The following is a 16506-nucleotide window of genomic DNA, read 5'->3' as shown; positions in this document are numbered from 1 at the left end:
TGCTCAGCCTCCTTACTTATATACCCAGGACCATCTTTCCAGCAGTGGCACAATCCGCAACAGGCTGGGCCTCCCACATCAGTCACAAGCTTACCCATAGACAAATCTTATGGAGGCATTTTTAAATCATGGGTCTCTCTTCTCAGATAACTCTAGCTTGTGTCAAGTTGATAAAAATAACAACCAGGGCAAATGACCCTTTGTCATCTTGACACACAAACATAGTTACTGCTAAATAATAACGTTTCCTTTTTTGTTTATCCTCAACATCTCATGTTAATATTAATGTTACAACGTAAAATATTTCAGCTTTTAAAATTCCAGTTTTTTTTTTTTTTTTTTTTTTAAATTCATGCAACTTAAAAAATTCAACCTCTTCCCTGGGTGGTAACGGTGACCCATGCTTTTAATCCCAGCATTTGGGAGGCAGAGGCAGGTGGATCTCTGTGAGTTTAGGGCCAGTCTGGTTTACAGAGCTGGTTCCAGGATAGTCAAAACTACACAGAGAAACCCTGTCTTGAAAAAAAAAAAAAAAATCCAGCCTCTTTAAGACACCCAAAGTCTCTTTAAAATTGCAAACTTTGTCTAAAATTTTCAAGGACTTTCTAAAATTGCAGTTTTAAAAAAAGATATCCAAGGTTTCATAACTGTAGGCTTCGGTACAATAAAAAAGTTAAATTCTAACTTCAAAAGAAGCAGCAGCCAGCAAGGTTGGAGGTGCACAGACCATCCGCAAGTGCAGAGAGGGGGAGTGGTCCCTGACTCCCAGGGACAGGCACTCTCTTTGGTCCTGAGGACAGTGAGGGAAGCCAGGCATCCCTTGGGAGGGCAGAGGCAGCAGAGCAAACACAACAACGCTTTCCATGATGTCGGGCGCCACCCAGAGGACGGAGGGAGAATTTTCCTCTGAGATGCTAAAAGCTTCCTTTGGTTTCAAGACACTAAAGGGCGCTGAGCAGGGAAAGGAGCCTTCCTGGCTGGGTGACAGCAGGCTCTGGAGACAGCTTTCCTGAGCAATAAGTGCTGTGTGGGGCTCTTCTTCCCCTGACCTGTAGTGCCAAGAGGGACTGAGAGACTCAAGGTGAGGGGAACCGTCCACTAGATGACACTGGTGTGCCTCTTGAGAACATGGAACCTGTTGGGGAGGTGGAGGAAGCACAGGGTGCCAGGCAGAAGGTCCAGCCAAGGCAACGCTAAGGAGGCCGGAAGTGTGGTCTGGGTTTTTACAGCCTGTGGCTGAAACCACATTGAGCTCTGGGTGGCTCTGTGTAGCCTGAGGGGAAACCCAGAGGGCTGGTCATTTCCCTGACTCCTGACTAGTCCCACAGAGGTTTCTTTTGAGAGCAAAGGATGTGCTAAGCTCCAGAAACATCAGATGATGCCTTTGTGGCATTGTAGCCCACCAAGTCTGTGAGTGTTACAGTGGCTGCAAGAAACCTGGAAGAAATGCTTTAAAAATGTATAATGAAATCATAAGACTATCCAGAGGCATTTGGGGGGTTGTGAATAAATAATTGTTCATGAATTGTTCAATGAATGAAGAGAGACAAATAGAGACATGTGGAGATGGGAGAGATAGACACACCCACAGAGAGAATATGAGAATATGAATGAATATGGATGCACTCAGTAGATGTATAGTATCAACTCAAAAACCTTTTTAAAACTGATTCACCCAGGTGTAGCACTGCATGCCTTTAATCCCAGCATTCAGGAGGCAGAAGCAGGTGGATCTCTGTTGAGTTCAAGGCCAGCCTCATCTACACAAGTTCAAGGTCACCCAGGAGTACATAATAAGACTGTCACAAACAAAAACATTGCTTCACAACCCAAAAAGGTATTGTAGACACTAATATCCTAGTTAATATCAAACATTTCAAAGCTTTACTAATGAAGACAGTGTCCAGGAATAGGTAATCCACTGAATGGAACACATCAGACCATGTGTGAATTTAATTATTTGTTTGTTCATTTATTTTAGTGCTAGGGATGGAACTCAGAGACCCACTCATGCTAGGCAAACTGTGTGCCATTGAGCCACACCCCAGATCCATGCGTGTGTGACTGGGAAGAACAACTGAGATCATCCACAGAAGAAGAGGGAAGAGCTGCAGGGGAGGGTATCTCAGGGACTCTCTCTGGATCCCGAAGGACTCAGAGCAGGGACACTGGGGGTGAACAAGGTGGCTAGAAGTAGAGCAGAGTGCCCCTGAGTTGCCTGCATGTCCAGGGGAAGCCCAGACCCTCAGTGACGAGGGCAGGGAGCCGAGGGCTGCTCACACACCCAGAAGTTGTTTGCGGTACATCTTCTGTCATTCCATTTATCTTCTGCCAGCTCCACGCAGTCCTCATCCCCTTCGTTATTGGGCTCCCCCTCTTGCCAGAAGCTGCAAACATTACTAGTTATCAGAGGAGCCATCCTGACCAGATCCCCACCCCATCCACTGCATTGGTACTGGATCTTGGGCTTTCATGGACAAAGTCTGAGGACCAAGGCAATGGACAGGAGTGCAGGGCAGGGCTTAGCAAAACGTGGGGTCTAACCTCACCTCCGTGAGAATCATCCCAGCAAAGTGAAAATGTAGATTCTGGAGAAGTGACCTTAGGCTCAAGGGACAGAATGCCCAGGGATATGGGGTCCTGCATTTGAAGTAGCCATGGTGCTTTCCAACACCAAAGGCTGTGTTTAGGGGTGGTCTATCTCCTGGCCTGCTGCCTCTGGGCTATGGATTCTGAGAGTTCACCTGAGTCTGAGGGGGGTGTCATCCACCCACTGCCAGGAACCTTCATGTCTGTGATCGCTGAGGCCAATCCAGGAGCGTTCATTCTTTCTGATGTGCCAGTATTTGAGAAAGAGCTGAATGGAGGTGGGGGCCAAGATGACGGAGTCAGAAGGACACCTCCATCATCCATCCATAACCCACTCCCAGCCTCCCATACAAGCTTTTCTGCTCCCAAGCTTAGTGCTGTTAGTCGAGTTGTGTGGACTGGCTGGTGAATGCATGCCATGGGTGCAGGTCAAAGTGCACACGTGTGGAATGTGTTCACTTGCATCTCAGCTCAGAGGTGTGTCCCAAGAGGGTCACACAATGATTCAAAGCTCCTCTGACTCCCTTCACACCTAACCCACCTCTCATGTGTTCCTCCTCTACAGGACCTCCCCACTCCATTGTGCCTCCTCCTACAGGAAGCCCCCTCTGACTGCATCTCCTCCATGTCCCTCAGCCTCCCATCTGGAAACCAATGCCTAGGACAAAGTGGTAGGACTGATGTGGCCCACTCACCTGCTCTTCAACACTGTTGATAATCACCAGGTGGGCACCCAGATCCTGGCAGGAGGTGGCCGAGGCTCCCCAGCTGCCCAGAGTCCTGGAGAAGAGGTAGCAGCTTCCCTGGAAGAGCTCCCAGTCCCAGGGGCAGGGCCGGCACAGGACAGCTGCAGAGTGAACAGTGCAGTGGGGACCCATGAGCTCAGGGCCTGGGTTCTCTTCTCCCCTCTGCCGTGGGCCTTAGAGCCCAGGGCTGTGCTTCTATTTCAGCTACCAACCCAGTGCTCCCAAAACCCAGACCACAATCCCTGTGCTCTATCCTGCCTGCCTCGGTGGAAGCCCAGAAGGCAGATGCTGAACCCACTGATGACCCCTCAGCTCCCCCCTAACTCAGGCCCTGGAGCCTCACCCAGCGAGGCATTGATCTGAGTCAGCTGCTGCTGGATCTGCTCCAAGCTGTGTGTCTGCGCATGAGGAACAGCAACTACAAGAAGAGGTTTGCAACAATTAAGTACCAGCTGTGTGCCTGGTGCAGAGCTGGACCCACAAGATCACTGTTGGTGGTCACAGTGACCCCAGGAGCCCATTTCACAGGCCAGAACACTGAGTCTCAGACCCTGTTAGTCCCAACACTGCAGGACACAGGACCTGACACATCCTGCCACACCCCCAGCAAGCCTGTGCCCATGCTTGCCCACCTCACACAGCCCCAGAGTCCTCTCCCCCTCAGGGCCCCAGGTGCCCCTCACCCACGCTGGAGCTCCCCTGCTGACCTGGGATCTGTCCCTGTGGGGATGCACGAACCCTGGAAACTGCAAGAGAGAAAGAAGGGCACACCCACAGCTTCTGTGAGCACTGATGGTGCCTGGCTGTGCCCAGTTCAGCTCCAAGGGGAAGATGGGCCCCATTTCAGAGAGGGACAGTCAGCTGTCCCCGGTCACAGATGAAGTGAGGACTGTGCGGCTCAGATGTCCCAGCTCTGATGAATTTGGGGGCTCGGCAAGGGTCATCCCAGAGGGAAAATCTAAAAGCTCAGTTAGTGTCCCATGCTGGAGTTCTTGTTTAACAATCGCAAAAATAAAATAGTAAATAAAGTAAAAGAAAAACAAACCAGACAACCCCCCAAAACAAACAAACCAACCACAAAACAACCTGAAAGGATTCCACATCCCAGTCCCCCTTCCCCAGCCCTGCCCTGACTGACCTTGAACCAGGATGGCCAACATCAGCACAAAGAGGCCCAGAGAGATGAGAAGCAGGAGAAGCCAGGGTACCCGGGTCAGACATTCTGCAGGATGGGCAGATGGGCAGAGCTGAGGTCCCAGGGGCAGATCCTGCCCTGCTGTGTTCATTCTGCAGAGGACCCCTGACACCTCTGTCCCTGAGTCACCCCAGTACCTGGCATGCTCTTGGAGCGGCAAGTGAGACCCTCAGGGTCGTTCTCAGCAAATCCCTGGCCTCCAAATGTGACCTCCTCCTCTGAATGGGACAGAACACAGCAGCTGACCTCAAAGCTCGGCCACCTCCCTCACCCCAAGCTGGAGGCCATGCACAGATCACCCTGGATCCTGGACCCAGCCCCCCTGACAGTACCCAGAGGTGCCCAGCCTCACCATGGTTCTTTGGCTGCTGGGTCTCTGGCTCTCCTGCCATCATCTGCTTGTCTTGACTCTCCCTTTCCTCCTCCTCTCTGCCCTGGGATTTATATAACCCCATGGCCTTCTGGAGCACCCCCTGTAAAGTCCATTCTTCTCTGACTCAGGAGGAAAAAAAGGGAACAGGATGGGGACATCCTCACTCCGGAAAAGTGTGGGGAGAGAGGCATTGCTTGACACAGCTAGAAGGTGGGAGCCTGGGCTAGGAACTGTGCTGTATATTTTGATGTCAATGTCCTTGTTCAAGCCACATCCAGTACTGGCACTTGGTTTTCTCAGCTGTGCAATGGAGCAGCGAGGGGTTGGAGATGTAGCTCAGTAGAAAGAGTGCTTAAGCGCCTGGCATGCACAAGGCCCTGGGTTCAATCCTCAGCACTGCAGAAACTGGGTGTGGTGGTGTGTAACTCTCATCCCAGAACTTGTGAGGTAGACACAGAAGGATCAGAATTTCAAGGTTTTCATTGGCTGCATAGAAAGTTATAAATGTTAGAGGCTAAGAGGAGGAGGAGAAATAGAAGATGAAAAGGAGGAGGAAGAATAAGAAAAATTAGTGTTTCTGCTGTGAATAGTCAGGGTGAGGTTTAATCCGGTGCTCAAGTAAAACATCATCCATTCTAATGATGGAGATTTACCGATTCTCGAGATTTAAAGACACTGAGCTAGAGAGCTGGCTCAGTGGGTACAGTGCTTGCTATGCAAGCTGGGGCATCTGAGTTCGAATTCCTGGAACCCATGGAAAAAAATCCTGGATGCTATAACACACATCTGTAACCCTAGCACTCCACAATGAGGTGGGAGGTAGAGACAGGAGAATCCCTGAAGACTTGCATATCAGCTAGCTTGGGAGTCAACAGCAGAGATGGAGAAGAGAGCCTGCCTCAAAGAATATGGAAGCTGAGGAATAGTCCTGAGTATTCCTCTGACATCTAGACACTCACCGTGACACACAAGTGCCTGCACTCCTATGTGGGGCGGGGGGAAGGGGAGAGAGGGAGGGAGGGAGGGAGATGTGCAGACATTATTCTACATGGTCTGCCTGACATAGAAGCCCAACCTTTCCCTGTTAGATTTGACTTGGTATGTACTGCTCTGGCCTTCCTAGGTGACCTTGGATCTTCTCTGTCCCTCCCAGGTGACAAATACTGCTAAAACAGTGCTCCCAGATGGGCTGTGTTGCTCACCTGTGCCTTAAAAAAAAAAAAAAAGATTTATTTATTATACATAGTGTTCTGTTTGCATGTGTGTCTACAGGCCAGAAAAGGGCACCAGATCTCATTACAGATGGTTGTGAGCCACCACGTGGTTGCTGGGAATTGAACTCAGGACCTCTGGAAGAGTAGCTCTTAACCTCTTAAGATGGCTCTTATCCTCTGAGCCATTTCTCCAGCCTCCTGCTCACCTGTCCTGAGGGAAGAATTTCACAGGATGTCAGTCCCAAACGAAGCCCTGGTGCAATGGTGATGGGACATGGCAGCAATCACCCCATCCTGTAAACGTGTGAGAGAGACCACAGGACACATACAGCTCCGTGCCCACATATCCTCATATCCACAGTTGGGACTGCAGCTTGCATGAGCCCTGGGTCCTATCCGCAGCACCACTACCACCACCAAAGAAGTGCTTGCCCATACGCTGACCAATAGAGCTACCTCAGTCTGTTTGGGTCACAGACACAGTGGCTCCAGAACAATAGCAACCGGTGTCTCCCAATTCTGGACTTCAGGAAACTGAAGAGGAAGCTGCAGCTGCTTCCTGGGTCTTAGATTATTTCTTGTTACTGTGTCTTCACAGGCTGGAAGGGGTCATGGAGTTCTCTGGAGTCTCCTATCAAATTTAAAATTATGTATATATGTGTGTAGATTTGTGTGTGTGAGTACAATGCCTGAGGAGGCCAGAAGAGGATATTAGATCATCTCGAACTGAAGTTACAGGTGGTTGTGAGCTGCCCTCTGTGTGTGTTGGGAACCAAATTCAGGTCCCCTGTAGTATGTTCTCTCTTCTCTCTCTCTCTCCCTCTCCCTCCCCCCCTCCCTCTCCTCCCCTCTCCCTCTCTCTTCTCCATCCCTCTTTGGTTGATTTTTTCTGAAACAGTCTCACCTAGTACAAGTTGGCTTCCAACAATTCAGTATACAGCCAAAGTTGACTCTGAATCTGGATTCTCCTGCCTCCACTTCCTGAGTGTTGTGATGACAGACATGTGGTACCATGCCAGCTCTGGGGTTTCTTCTTTTATTAGTTAATTGGAGGAGGAGGCATGCCACAGTGGAAATGTGTTTCTTTTTCTCATGTGGGCTCCATGGATGGGACTCAGGTTGTCAGGCTTGGTGGCAAGCGCCTTTACCATGGAGTCCCCTGGGCAGCTCTCTGGAGTCTCATTTATGAGGCCGTCAGCTCACTTATGAGGATCTACTATCATGAGCTGACCTTCTGTGATGGCTAATATTGATTATCAACCGGACAGGACCCAGAATCACCATGGAAACAACCCTTGGGCACGTCTATGAGGGAGTTTCTAGATTATGTTAATGGAAGTGTGAAGACCCATCTTAACCAAGAGTAGCACTACTCCATGGCCTGGAGTCCCAGACTGAATAAAAAGCAGAACTGGAACGGATCAACAGCATTCATTGAACTCTGCTTTGGGACTTGGGATGCAATGTGATCATCTGCCTCATGCTCCTGCCGCCATGTTCTTTAATGACAGTTCTGCCCACCAACTTTCTATCTTACTCTTCCCTTTCACCAAATCCTCCTTCCAAACCCCCTCCTACACGTGTGTGTGTGTGTGTGTGTGTGTGTGTGTGTGTGTGTGTGTGTGTAAAACCTACTACATTTATAGATGAGTGTGCCAGTGCACTTGGAGGGATGGGGCCTTACAGGCCCTTCCTTCATCCGTGATGACATGATGATAGGTCCAGCCTTCTCACAACTGATCAGTGTGAAGAGAACCAGCAACTGTTCAGTGCTCAGCCCTGAACTGGACTTCTCTATCACCCCCTCCAAGCTCAGGTGAGGACGGAAAGAACGTAAGTGCTGTGCATGCTGTCTTCTGTACGGGACATGGGCGGTGCACTCACATACTCACTAGACTTGCACGAATCTAGTCAGTCTGTCTGTCTCCCCACTCCTGTTTCTCTCTGCGTAGGGCATGTGCATGACACACATTGGCTGCAAGTGTGTGGATGTCAGAGAACAGCCTGGTGGAGCCAGTTCTCCCATTAACCTTTATGTGGGTTCCAGGGATTGAATTCAGGTCACCACCAAGACGCAGCATTTTGAAAAGAGGAATTAGAGAAGCCAAGGATGGAACAGGGAGGCACAACAGTATTTCAGTTTTAGGAGGGAGAGTTGGAGGAGCAAGAAGTGAAAAAGGATGTGACCTTTCAGAGGAACTAGAGTCTGGAGGGCCCCATGAGGGAAATGGGAAGAATAGCTCAGAATATGATTGCAAGGCATGTATCGCCCAGAAGTCGGGCTATTAACGTGGTGGGGGAATACCCCATCCAAGGGTCAGCATGCCGCCTGACCTTCCGAGGGAAGGAGATGCCCCTTCTCTGCTGATGTGTCTACAGAGCTGGGGAAGTCCCCAGCTGAACACATAGAATTTATCAAGCCAGGAAGACTGGATTTAGACCCCAGCTCGGCCTCTCCTTCTGGCACCATGAACAAACAGGTTACCTCAGCTCTTTGAGCCTCAGATTTTCCTATCTGCAGAATGGGAACTGCTATTGTGATGGTTAATATTCTCAACTTGATAGCATCTGGATTCACCTAGGAGGCAACCCCTGGGTATGCCTGTGATGAGTTTCTAGATTGGGTTAGTTGAGGTGAGAAGACACACCCTAATGTAGATGGCACCATCCCACGGATTGGGGTTTTGAATTGAATAAAAAGAAGAAAGTGAGCTGAGTACTTTAATTCATCTTTCTCTGCCTCCTGACTGCAGATGCAATGTGGCCGGCAGCCTCACACTCTTGTGTCTATGCCATTCATGCTATGGACTGTATCTTCAAAACTGTGATTCAAAATAAATGCTTTCTTCAATTATTTTCATCACAGTCATGAGAAAGCGTAACTAGGACAGCTGTCATTCAGATCACCAATGCCCTCCTAGAGCTGGGGTGTTGAATTCGGGGTTCCAGCCTATAGTCCTATTGAAAGGTTGTGGAAGGGCTGGGGACATGGTTCAGTGTGTAAAGCACTTGCCGTGTAAGCACGTGAGGACGAGTGGCAGCCTGTCTCTGGAACAACTCCCTCCCCCAGTGCTGAGGGACAAAGAAAAGCAGATCTCAGGAGCTTGCCAGCTAGTCTAGGTGACACTGTCAGCCCAGGGTTCAAGAAAAATCCTGTCTCAGAAGATAAGATGAGGAACAGAGAGGCTTCTTCTTCCAGTGCATGGGCATTAACACAGAGACCCACATCAACCCCCTCCCCTCAAGGCTCAAGGAGCCATGCAGAAGAGAAGGTAGAAAGATTGTCAGAGCTACAGGTGGTGAACGACTCCATGGAAACAGTGCCTTCCAGACACAGCAGGACTGGTACCTGTGTGAGCTCACAGAGACCAAGGCAGCACACACAGATCTGTGCTTTCAAACCAGACAAAATTCCAGCACTGAAGAGGGGAAGTGGACACAAAGTCCCACCCCTAACTAAGCATCTATTTGCCACTGACACCCGCTGGGAAAGGGAAAATCAGTTTCCTATAGTGGAGTGTCATGGGTATATCAACCACACTCCGGGACAGGCCCCATGCCCAGGAATAGTTGGCCAACTCAAAACGGAATCCATGGTTTGTGTGTGTGCGTTTTGATTTTTTGACTTGATTTCTCTTTATTAAGTTAACCTGTCTGCTTTGATTTTTTTTTTTTTTTGAGATAAAAAAACATGAAGTTGGGTGGGTAGTGAAGTGGGGAGGATCTGGGGAGGGGAAAGAATATGATCAAAATATATCATATGAAAAACATTGGGACATGAGTCTCTGACCTCCACATTACTTAGACACCCACACCCACACAAGCGTGCATAAATGCACAAAAACAAGCACATGGGTGGAGAACCTGTAGTAGATGAGGCCTCCTAGAAAGAAATTAGTGGAATACCTTTGAACTACCTAGGAAAACAGATTTAAATGAGGGATCATCTAGATCAGGTTGGGCTGTGGGCATGTCTGTAGGGGACTGCCATGATGGTCTTAACTGATGTCGGAGACCCAGCCGGAAAGTGGGTGGCACCATTCTCTGGTTTAGGGTACTGCACTGTGTAAGAGTGGAGAAAACTAGGTGAGTTGGATGGAGCGTGTTATCAGCAGAAACTCCATTTTGTCCCAGTCTGCCATTCTGCCCTGAGCTGTTCCCGAACTTCCTAAGGTTAGGCTGCAACCCGCCAGGTCCCTCACACAGGTGTAAACCACAAAGGTTCCACCCTCTTCTGATGGGCTGGCCCAGAACCGGTCAGAATCACCAAACCACAGGACTCCCCGATAGGTCGAAAGTGTGGCACCATGGAAAGTGCCACTTCTCCCTGAGTTACGTTAGGACTGGACAGCCCGGGGAGATGTCTCTGTGTGGTTTCCCCTTTAAAACCGCGGCTGCCCCTGCCTCCGGAACACAGTTTGGAGCCCAAATGCTGACACCTCTCTGATAACAGTTTTCCTAAAGAACATTTTGGCCTTCTTGAACCTGGTCTTCCATGGTGGATTATTCCCGGATTCTCGGACCCCAGCGCATCATCCCTCTCTGCTCTCTGTTGCAGCTGCTTCCCATTTTTACCACCCCGACTTCTCTGCTACATAGACAGTAACTCAGAATTGTCACAAATGTGTCTTTTTTGTTTTGTTTTTGTTTTTGAGACAGGGTTTTTTTGTGTGTGTGTGTGTAATCCTGCCTGTCCTGGAACTCACTCTGTAGATCAGGCTAGCCTCTAACTCACAGAGAGATCTGCCAGCCTCTGCCTCCCGAGTGCTGAGATTAAATGTGTGTGCCACCACCATCCAGCTGGAATTGTGTCTTAGTTAGGGTCTTATTGCTATGAAGAGACACCATGCCCATAGCAACTCTTATAAAGGAAAATATTTAATTGGGGCTGGCTTACAGTTTCAGAGGTTTAGTCTGTTACCATTATGGCAGCGTGCAGGTAGACATGGTGCTGGAGAAGGAGCTGAGAGTTCTACATCTTGATCTGCAGGCAGCAGGAGATTGTCACACTGGGCCTATCTTGAGCATATGACACCTCAAAGCCCGCCCCCACAGTGACACACTTCCTCCAACAAGGCCACACCTCCTAACAATGCCACTCCCTCTGGGCCAAGCATTCAAACACATGAGTCTATTGGGGCCATTGCTATTCAAACTACCAGAAACTGTGAGCTGAAGTCCCCTTCTTGCCTATGTTGCTTTTTCATCAGGGTGTTTCGTCACAGCAACAGAAATGCAGCTGGGACAGGACCACTGACTGGGACCTTGGTGCCTCCCTAACTTTTAAAACAAAGACTTTTTTTTTCTTAAATTTAAAACTATTATGTGTATTTATGTGTGGGTATGCACACATGTGTGGGTATTCGCATATATGTATAGTTGCTCTCAGAGACCAGAAAAGGACATCAGATTCCCTGGGATTAAAGTTATAGGCAGTTGTGAGCCACCTAATGTGGATCCTGGGGATTCAAACTGGGTCCTTTGCAAGAGCAGTATTGTAGTAATAATGCTGCACTACCACCACCTGTTCACCATGTCCGAGTGAGGGGCTGTGGATCAAAAAACAGAGACAAAGACAGCGGGTCACTCACCTCAGCAGGCCGTTTATTGAAAGAGGGAGGAAACCTTGAATACAGGCTTACAGCACAATGGGAGAACCCCAGAGGGCAGAAGTTGCTACTGATGTTTACAATCTTGCATCTAAGCTGTTCACGCCCAATATGCAGGATACACAAACAAGGAACTTCCCTTAAGCATTCAGGAGGGTGGAAACCAGCAGGGAATTAGTATAGGGAGGACATCTGGTCAAGGTCAGCAAACAGGCAACGACTTACGCAATATGGGAGGAGGCCAGGGCCCTATACAGTATCTTTTCTCTCTCTCTCTCTCTCTCTCTCTCTCTCTCTCTCTCTCTCTCTCTCTCTCGCTCTCTCGCTCTCTCGCTCTCTCTCTCTCTCTCTCTCTCTCTCTCTCTCTCTCTCTCTCCTCATTGTAACCACTTTGGCTTATCCTGGAACTCACTTTGTAGATCAGGCTGGCCTGGAACTCATAGAGATCTGCATGCCTCTGCCTCCCAAGAGCTGGGATTTAAAGGCGTGCGCCACCATGCCTGGCTACAGTGTGCGCTCTTAACTGTGGGGCTATCTGTGCTGGACAGTCCTTCCTCAGCTAGACACAGTTAGAGTCATTTGGGAAGAGGGATTCTCAATTGGGGAAAAAGCCTCCATCACATTGACCTATGGACAAGTCTGTCAGGGAACTTTTTTGATTAATAATTCATGTGGGAGGGCCCAGCTCACTGTGGGAGGTGTGCCCCTTGGGCTGGTGGGTCCTGGGTTTTATAAGAAAGCAGACTGATAAAGCCAGGACAAGCAAGCCAGTAAGCAGTGTTCCTTCATGGCTTCTGCTTTAGTTCCTGCCTCCAGGATCCTGCCTTGAATTCCTGCCCCAACTTTCCTTAATGAATGACTATAAGTTTTAAGGAGAAATAAACTCCCTAAGTTGCTTTTGATCATGGTGTTTTACCACAGAAGAAGAATTAAGACACCATCTCTCCAGCCATTCTTGCTGATTTTTTTTTCTTCTTGGCCTCCCTGAAGAGAACAGGCCTCCTCTGTCAGGTCCTTGTGCTGTGGAATAATCCTCTTGTACACCAAAGATTTGTCACTTGAATTCATTTAATAAAACACTGATTGGCCAGTAGCCAGGCAGGAAGTATAGGCAGCATGATCAAACCAAGAATGCTGGGAAGGGGAACAGTGGAGTCAGGAGAAACCAGTCAGATGCAGAGGAAGCAAGATGAGAATACTGTACTGAGAAAAGGTACCAAGCCACATGGCTAAACTTAGATAAGCCTGAGGCCAATTTAAGTGTAAGAGCTAGTTAATAATAAGCCTGAGCTACCAGCTGAGCATTTACAAGTAATATTAAGCATCAAAGTCAGTTATTTGAGGGACACAGGAAAACTTCTGTGTACATCCTTGCCATTTCATGCTGCCTCACCTCAGGCCCTAAAGCAGTAGCCCACCTGACCACCGACTGAGACCTACAAATCTCTGAGTAAAACAAGCAGCTTTTGCTTATAAATGCAAGGAGGAGTCATTTTCCTATCTCTGTGACCTTACTACCCCGACAGAAGCAACCTCAAGGAGGTAGTGTTTTTTTTTTTTTTTCTTCATGATTTCAGAGGGTTTCATATAGAATGGTAGGGAAGGCATAGTTGAACAGTTCACTTTACTAGATTCATAGCTGGGCAAGGAAATTGATGACTTTTCTTCCCCTGCAGCCTGCACAGGGGCATTATGAATGTTAGCCAGCAGGGAGGAGACTTCCATTGTGGGTCCAACCTGATTTCTCTGTGTCCTGGTACATGGTTTCTTTCTGTTCTTGACATCAGGATATAGAAATGGAGAAAACAACTCAGACTTCTACCTTTGAGTGGTTTTACCAGGCATGTTTGTATAGTCTACAGTACCCACACTGTGCTGCAGAGTTAAAGATTTCCTCCTAAGAAGTGTATCTTGGTGCCTCCTTCCATTCCCCTACCCTTCTAGTCACTAATAGCCATTATTCCACTCAGCTTCTGTGAAATCAAGCCTTCAATTTCCACAAATGATCATGTCTCACAAAAATAAGGTAGAGCTTTGGGGTGGATACATGGATAAGGGCACTTGATGGCAAACCCAATGACCTGAGTTCAAGCCTAGGAATTCACGTAAGGTAGGAGGAGAGAACAGACTTGACAAAGTTGTCCTCTGACCTCATGTGTGATGGTACAAATGTACATCCCACCTCACCCTCTTTTTTACCTCCCATCTCTCTCTCATACTCACAGACCCACCAATAGGAGAGAGCTCAGTGCTTAAGAGCACTTGTTGCTCTTGCAGAGGACCTAGGTCCAATTCCCAGCACCCACATGATGCTCCTAACTGTCTGTAACTATAGTTCCAAGGGATCCAATAGGCACACATGTTCACAGGCTTACTGGCAGGTACCACTGGGTCCCCAGAAAAAATTACAAGCTGACTCTACCCAGGGAGGGCCAGCATCTAAGAGGAAAAATACCTGACATTCCAAATATTCCCAGCACACACATATACCCCTAGACAAATGTCAGCCAATTAAGGTCCTGAACCTTGGAAATCTCCTCACCCCAATCTCTGCTGATTAAAAACCCTACCCCACCTGGGCTCAGGGCTCTCTGCTCTCACTACTGAGTCAGACAGACAGAGAGACCAAGCTCCAAGCTTGAAATAAAGGCTCTTTGCTTTTACACACCAGATTTGGTCTCCGAGGTGGTCTTTTAGGGGGTCCCCATGATCTGGGCATAACACTCCCTTTGCCATTTATTGAAAAAGGACTACATCTTTTTTACTCAGGAGTTTAGCCACAGGCAAGATTGAAAGCTGACTCAATGATTCAGGGACAGAGAACAGTCATTAACTTCTTTACAACATGTTTCCTGAGACAAAAGTGGTAGGTTCAGCGAGCATCTAAATGCCTATTGTTCTCAAAGGTTCAGTAACTCTACCAGGAGCCCTCTTACTTTAATTAGAAGGGCCACAATTTCCTCCTGCCAGAGATAAAGAGAATGACTGCTTTTAGCAAGCAGGAACTTTCCTCAAGACCCTGAGGGAATGGAGACCCTTATCCAAATGCCTGGCCTTGGGAAAAGGACTTCCTTGGGGACCAGACACTACACTACAATTTAAGAGCAATTTTCATTCCTCAAGGGGATAAGCACTGAGCTGTTTCCTAATTGTGTCCCTTTGTGTATTAGTCTTATTCTATGGGCCTGTTCCCCTCAAACACGCTCATAAGGGAAGGTCCTGATGTCTTATTCTTTTCCCATTCTACCACCATTCTGATTTCTCTACACTTATTAACTGAACTCTTGCACTTAATGGCCTCAGGCTCTGGATCTAGATTGTAGGTGTTTCATCCTTGGAATCAGATGTGTCTAGTAACTCTCTTACTTTCCTGTTCTTGGTGTAATTAGGAGGGCACAATAGGATTCCTGGTTCCATGGTGGTGGTGGGGATTTTTTCCCCCAAATAATTATTTTGCTTAAAGAGGCTGCCGTTTTATATATTTTCATCCTTCAAAGCTTGCACAAAATTTCCCAAAGGAAAAGGCCTAAGGGAACTCCCATAACACATAGAGAGAATCATTAAAAATGAAAGTTATAAGGCACTGGAAAAGTGTGATCTGCAGTGTTGAAATGCTGGGTGATGGATTCACAATACACCCTCACGGTTGGGCATTAGGACTTCTGCCTAGCCAGTTCCAGGTCAAAATAGCCATTTCCGGGTCAAGGTGTCTTGTGTGACCAGGACCCTGTGGCTTTGCATGGTTGTGTAAGAGCGTGCAACACAACCATGTGATCTGCACATGAGTGGAGTAGCCACATCGACCTGTGTAGTGCGTGCGCCACCCAGCCTTTATAAGCAGGCACCATATTCCTGGCTTTCTCCTTCTTCTCCACACACGTGTCTCTCCGCAGGCCTGAGCACTCATCTGTCTCTCTTATCTTAATAAAACTCTTGTTAGTGGATTCTGTCGCGTTTCATGACATTTCCTCGCAGAGTAAGAGTGTCGATAAATAACTAACATCTGGTGCCGTGACTCGGATTCAAACCGAGGTTGCTGCTTTTTTATAATAAGTGAAAGTCTGGGATGTAAGGATTCTGTCCTTAAGGTCATCAGCCTGGGATGGTGTCCCAGCCTAAATAGTGGGTGGGCCCTCTGTGCGTCCCACTTTCCTTTCTGCTCCTTCCTTCCATCTTTCCTCTCTCTCTCTCTCTCTCTCTCTCTCTCTCTCTCTTTCTCTCTCTCTCTCCCCCTTTCTCTCCCCCTCCCAATAAAGCTCTAAAAAGGTAACCATGGCCTGTGATTCCTACTCCAGCACTCTCCTCTGTCGGCATGGCTGCAGCGGCCGGCGGCCGGCCACAAGCAGTGTGCCATTTAACCAACACTGGGACTCTGTCAAACGACAATGGTCATTCGTCCATGCCACCTGTGAGGGCATTTCCTGAGGAGAGACGCTCTACCTGCAGTGTGGGTGGTCTCGTCCTGTGGCTGTGGCAGGAAAGAAAACAGTGTGGAGAGGAGCAGGCTGTCGGAGCTTCTGCACAATACATGTTACATTCAGACCTTAAATTGTTTATGTGCTGTTTGAGCTCACCGAGAAGCTGGCTCTGCAAGTGAGGTTAACCCCAGCTCAGACTCAAGTGAGTTTTTGCCAAGTGTCCTTCAAGGCCCTTTGTGTGGGGATGAGCTTACTTCCTGTCTTAGGGTTTTATTGCTGTGAAGAGACATGGTGAAACATGGCAACTCTTGGAAAGGAAAACATTTAATGGGGTGGCTTACAGGTCAGAGGTTTAGAGGTTA

The 16506-nt window shown here is 48.3% G+C and overlaps 1 protein-coding gene across 3 annotated transcripts; it reads right to left on the bottom strand.

Moving 5' to 3' along the window:
* Nucleotides 1-1903: 1903 nt before the first annotated feature.
* On the bottom strand, nucleotides 1904-5036 carry LOC114686073 (CD209 antigen-like protein E). 3 transcript variants are annotated; one of them, XM_028860718.2, is made up of 8 exons: nucleotides 4883-5036; nucleotides 4668-4748; nucleotides 4474-4557; nucleotides 4019-4081; nucleotides 3679-3753; nucleotides 3285-3436; nucleotides 2745-2857; nucleotides 1904-2387 (listed from the first exon to the last, which is right to left on the bottom strand). In XM_028860718.2, the coding sequence occupies exons 1-8, from the start codon at nucleotides 4983-4985 to the stop codon at nucleotides 2246-2248; spliced, it is 813 nt and encodes a 270-aa protein (XP_028716551.2). In that variant the 5' UTR covers nucleotides 4986-5036; the 3' UTR covers nucleotides 1904-2245. The 3 variants fall into 3 exon arrangements, with proteins under 3 accessions (XP_028716551.2, XP_037054314.1, XP_037054313.1); XM_037198418.1 differs by having other exon boundaries at nucleotides 1905-2387; nucleotides 4043-4081; nucleotides 4883-5034; XM_037198419.1 differs by lacking the exon at nucleotides 4019-4081 and having other exon boundaries at nucleotides 4883-5035.
* Between the last annotated feature and the right edge of the window lie 11470 nt (nucleotides 5037-16506).

This window comes from Peromyscus leucopus, chromosome 23 (assembly GCF_004664715.2).
Source record: "Peromyscus leucopus breed LL Stock chromosome 23, UCI_PerLeu_2.1, whole genome shotgun sequence".
NCBI lineage: Eukaryota > Metazoa > Chordata > Mammalia > Rodentia > Cricetidae > Peromyscus > Peromyscus leucopus.
The sequence above is the reverse complement of the archived record's forward strand: the minus strand, read 5'-3'. Positions and strand labels throughout refer to the sequence as shown.

Bases quoted from the DNA above. Each gene is read 5' to 3' on its own strand.
- LOC114686073 (XM_028860718.2), bottom strand. From the start codon at position 4,985: ATGGGGTTATATAAATCCCAGGGCAGAGAGGAGGAGGAAAGGGAGAGT. The intron at 4,749-4,882 runs GTGAGGCTGGGC...TGTCCCATTCAG, and splicing joins CCAGCAGCCAAAGAACCATG to AGGAGGAGGTCACATTTGGA. The intron at 4,082-4,473 runs GTCAGTCAGGGC...TCTCTCTTGCAG, and splicing joins GTTGGCCATCCTGGTTCAAG to TTTCCAGGGTTCGTGCATCC.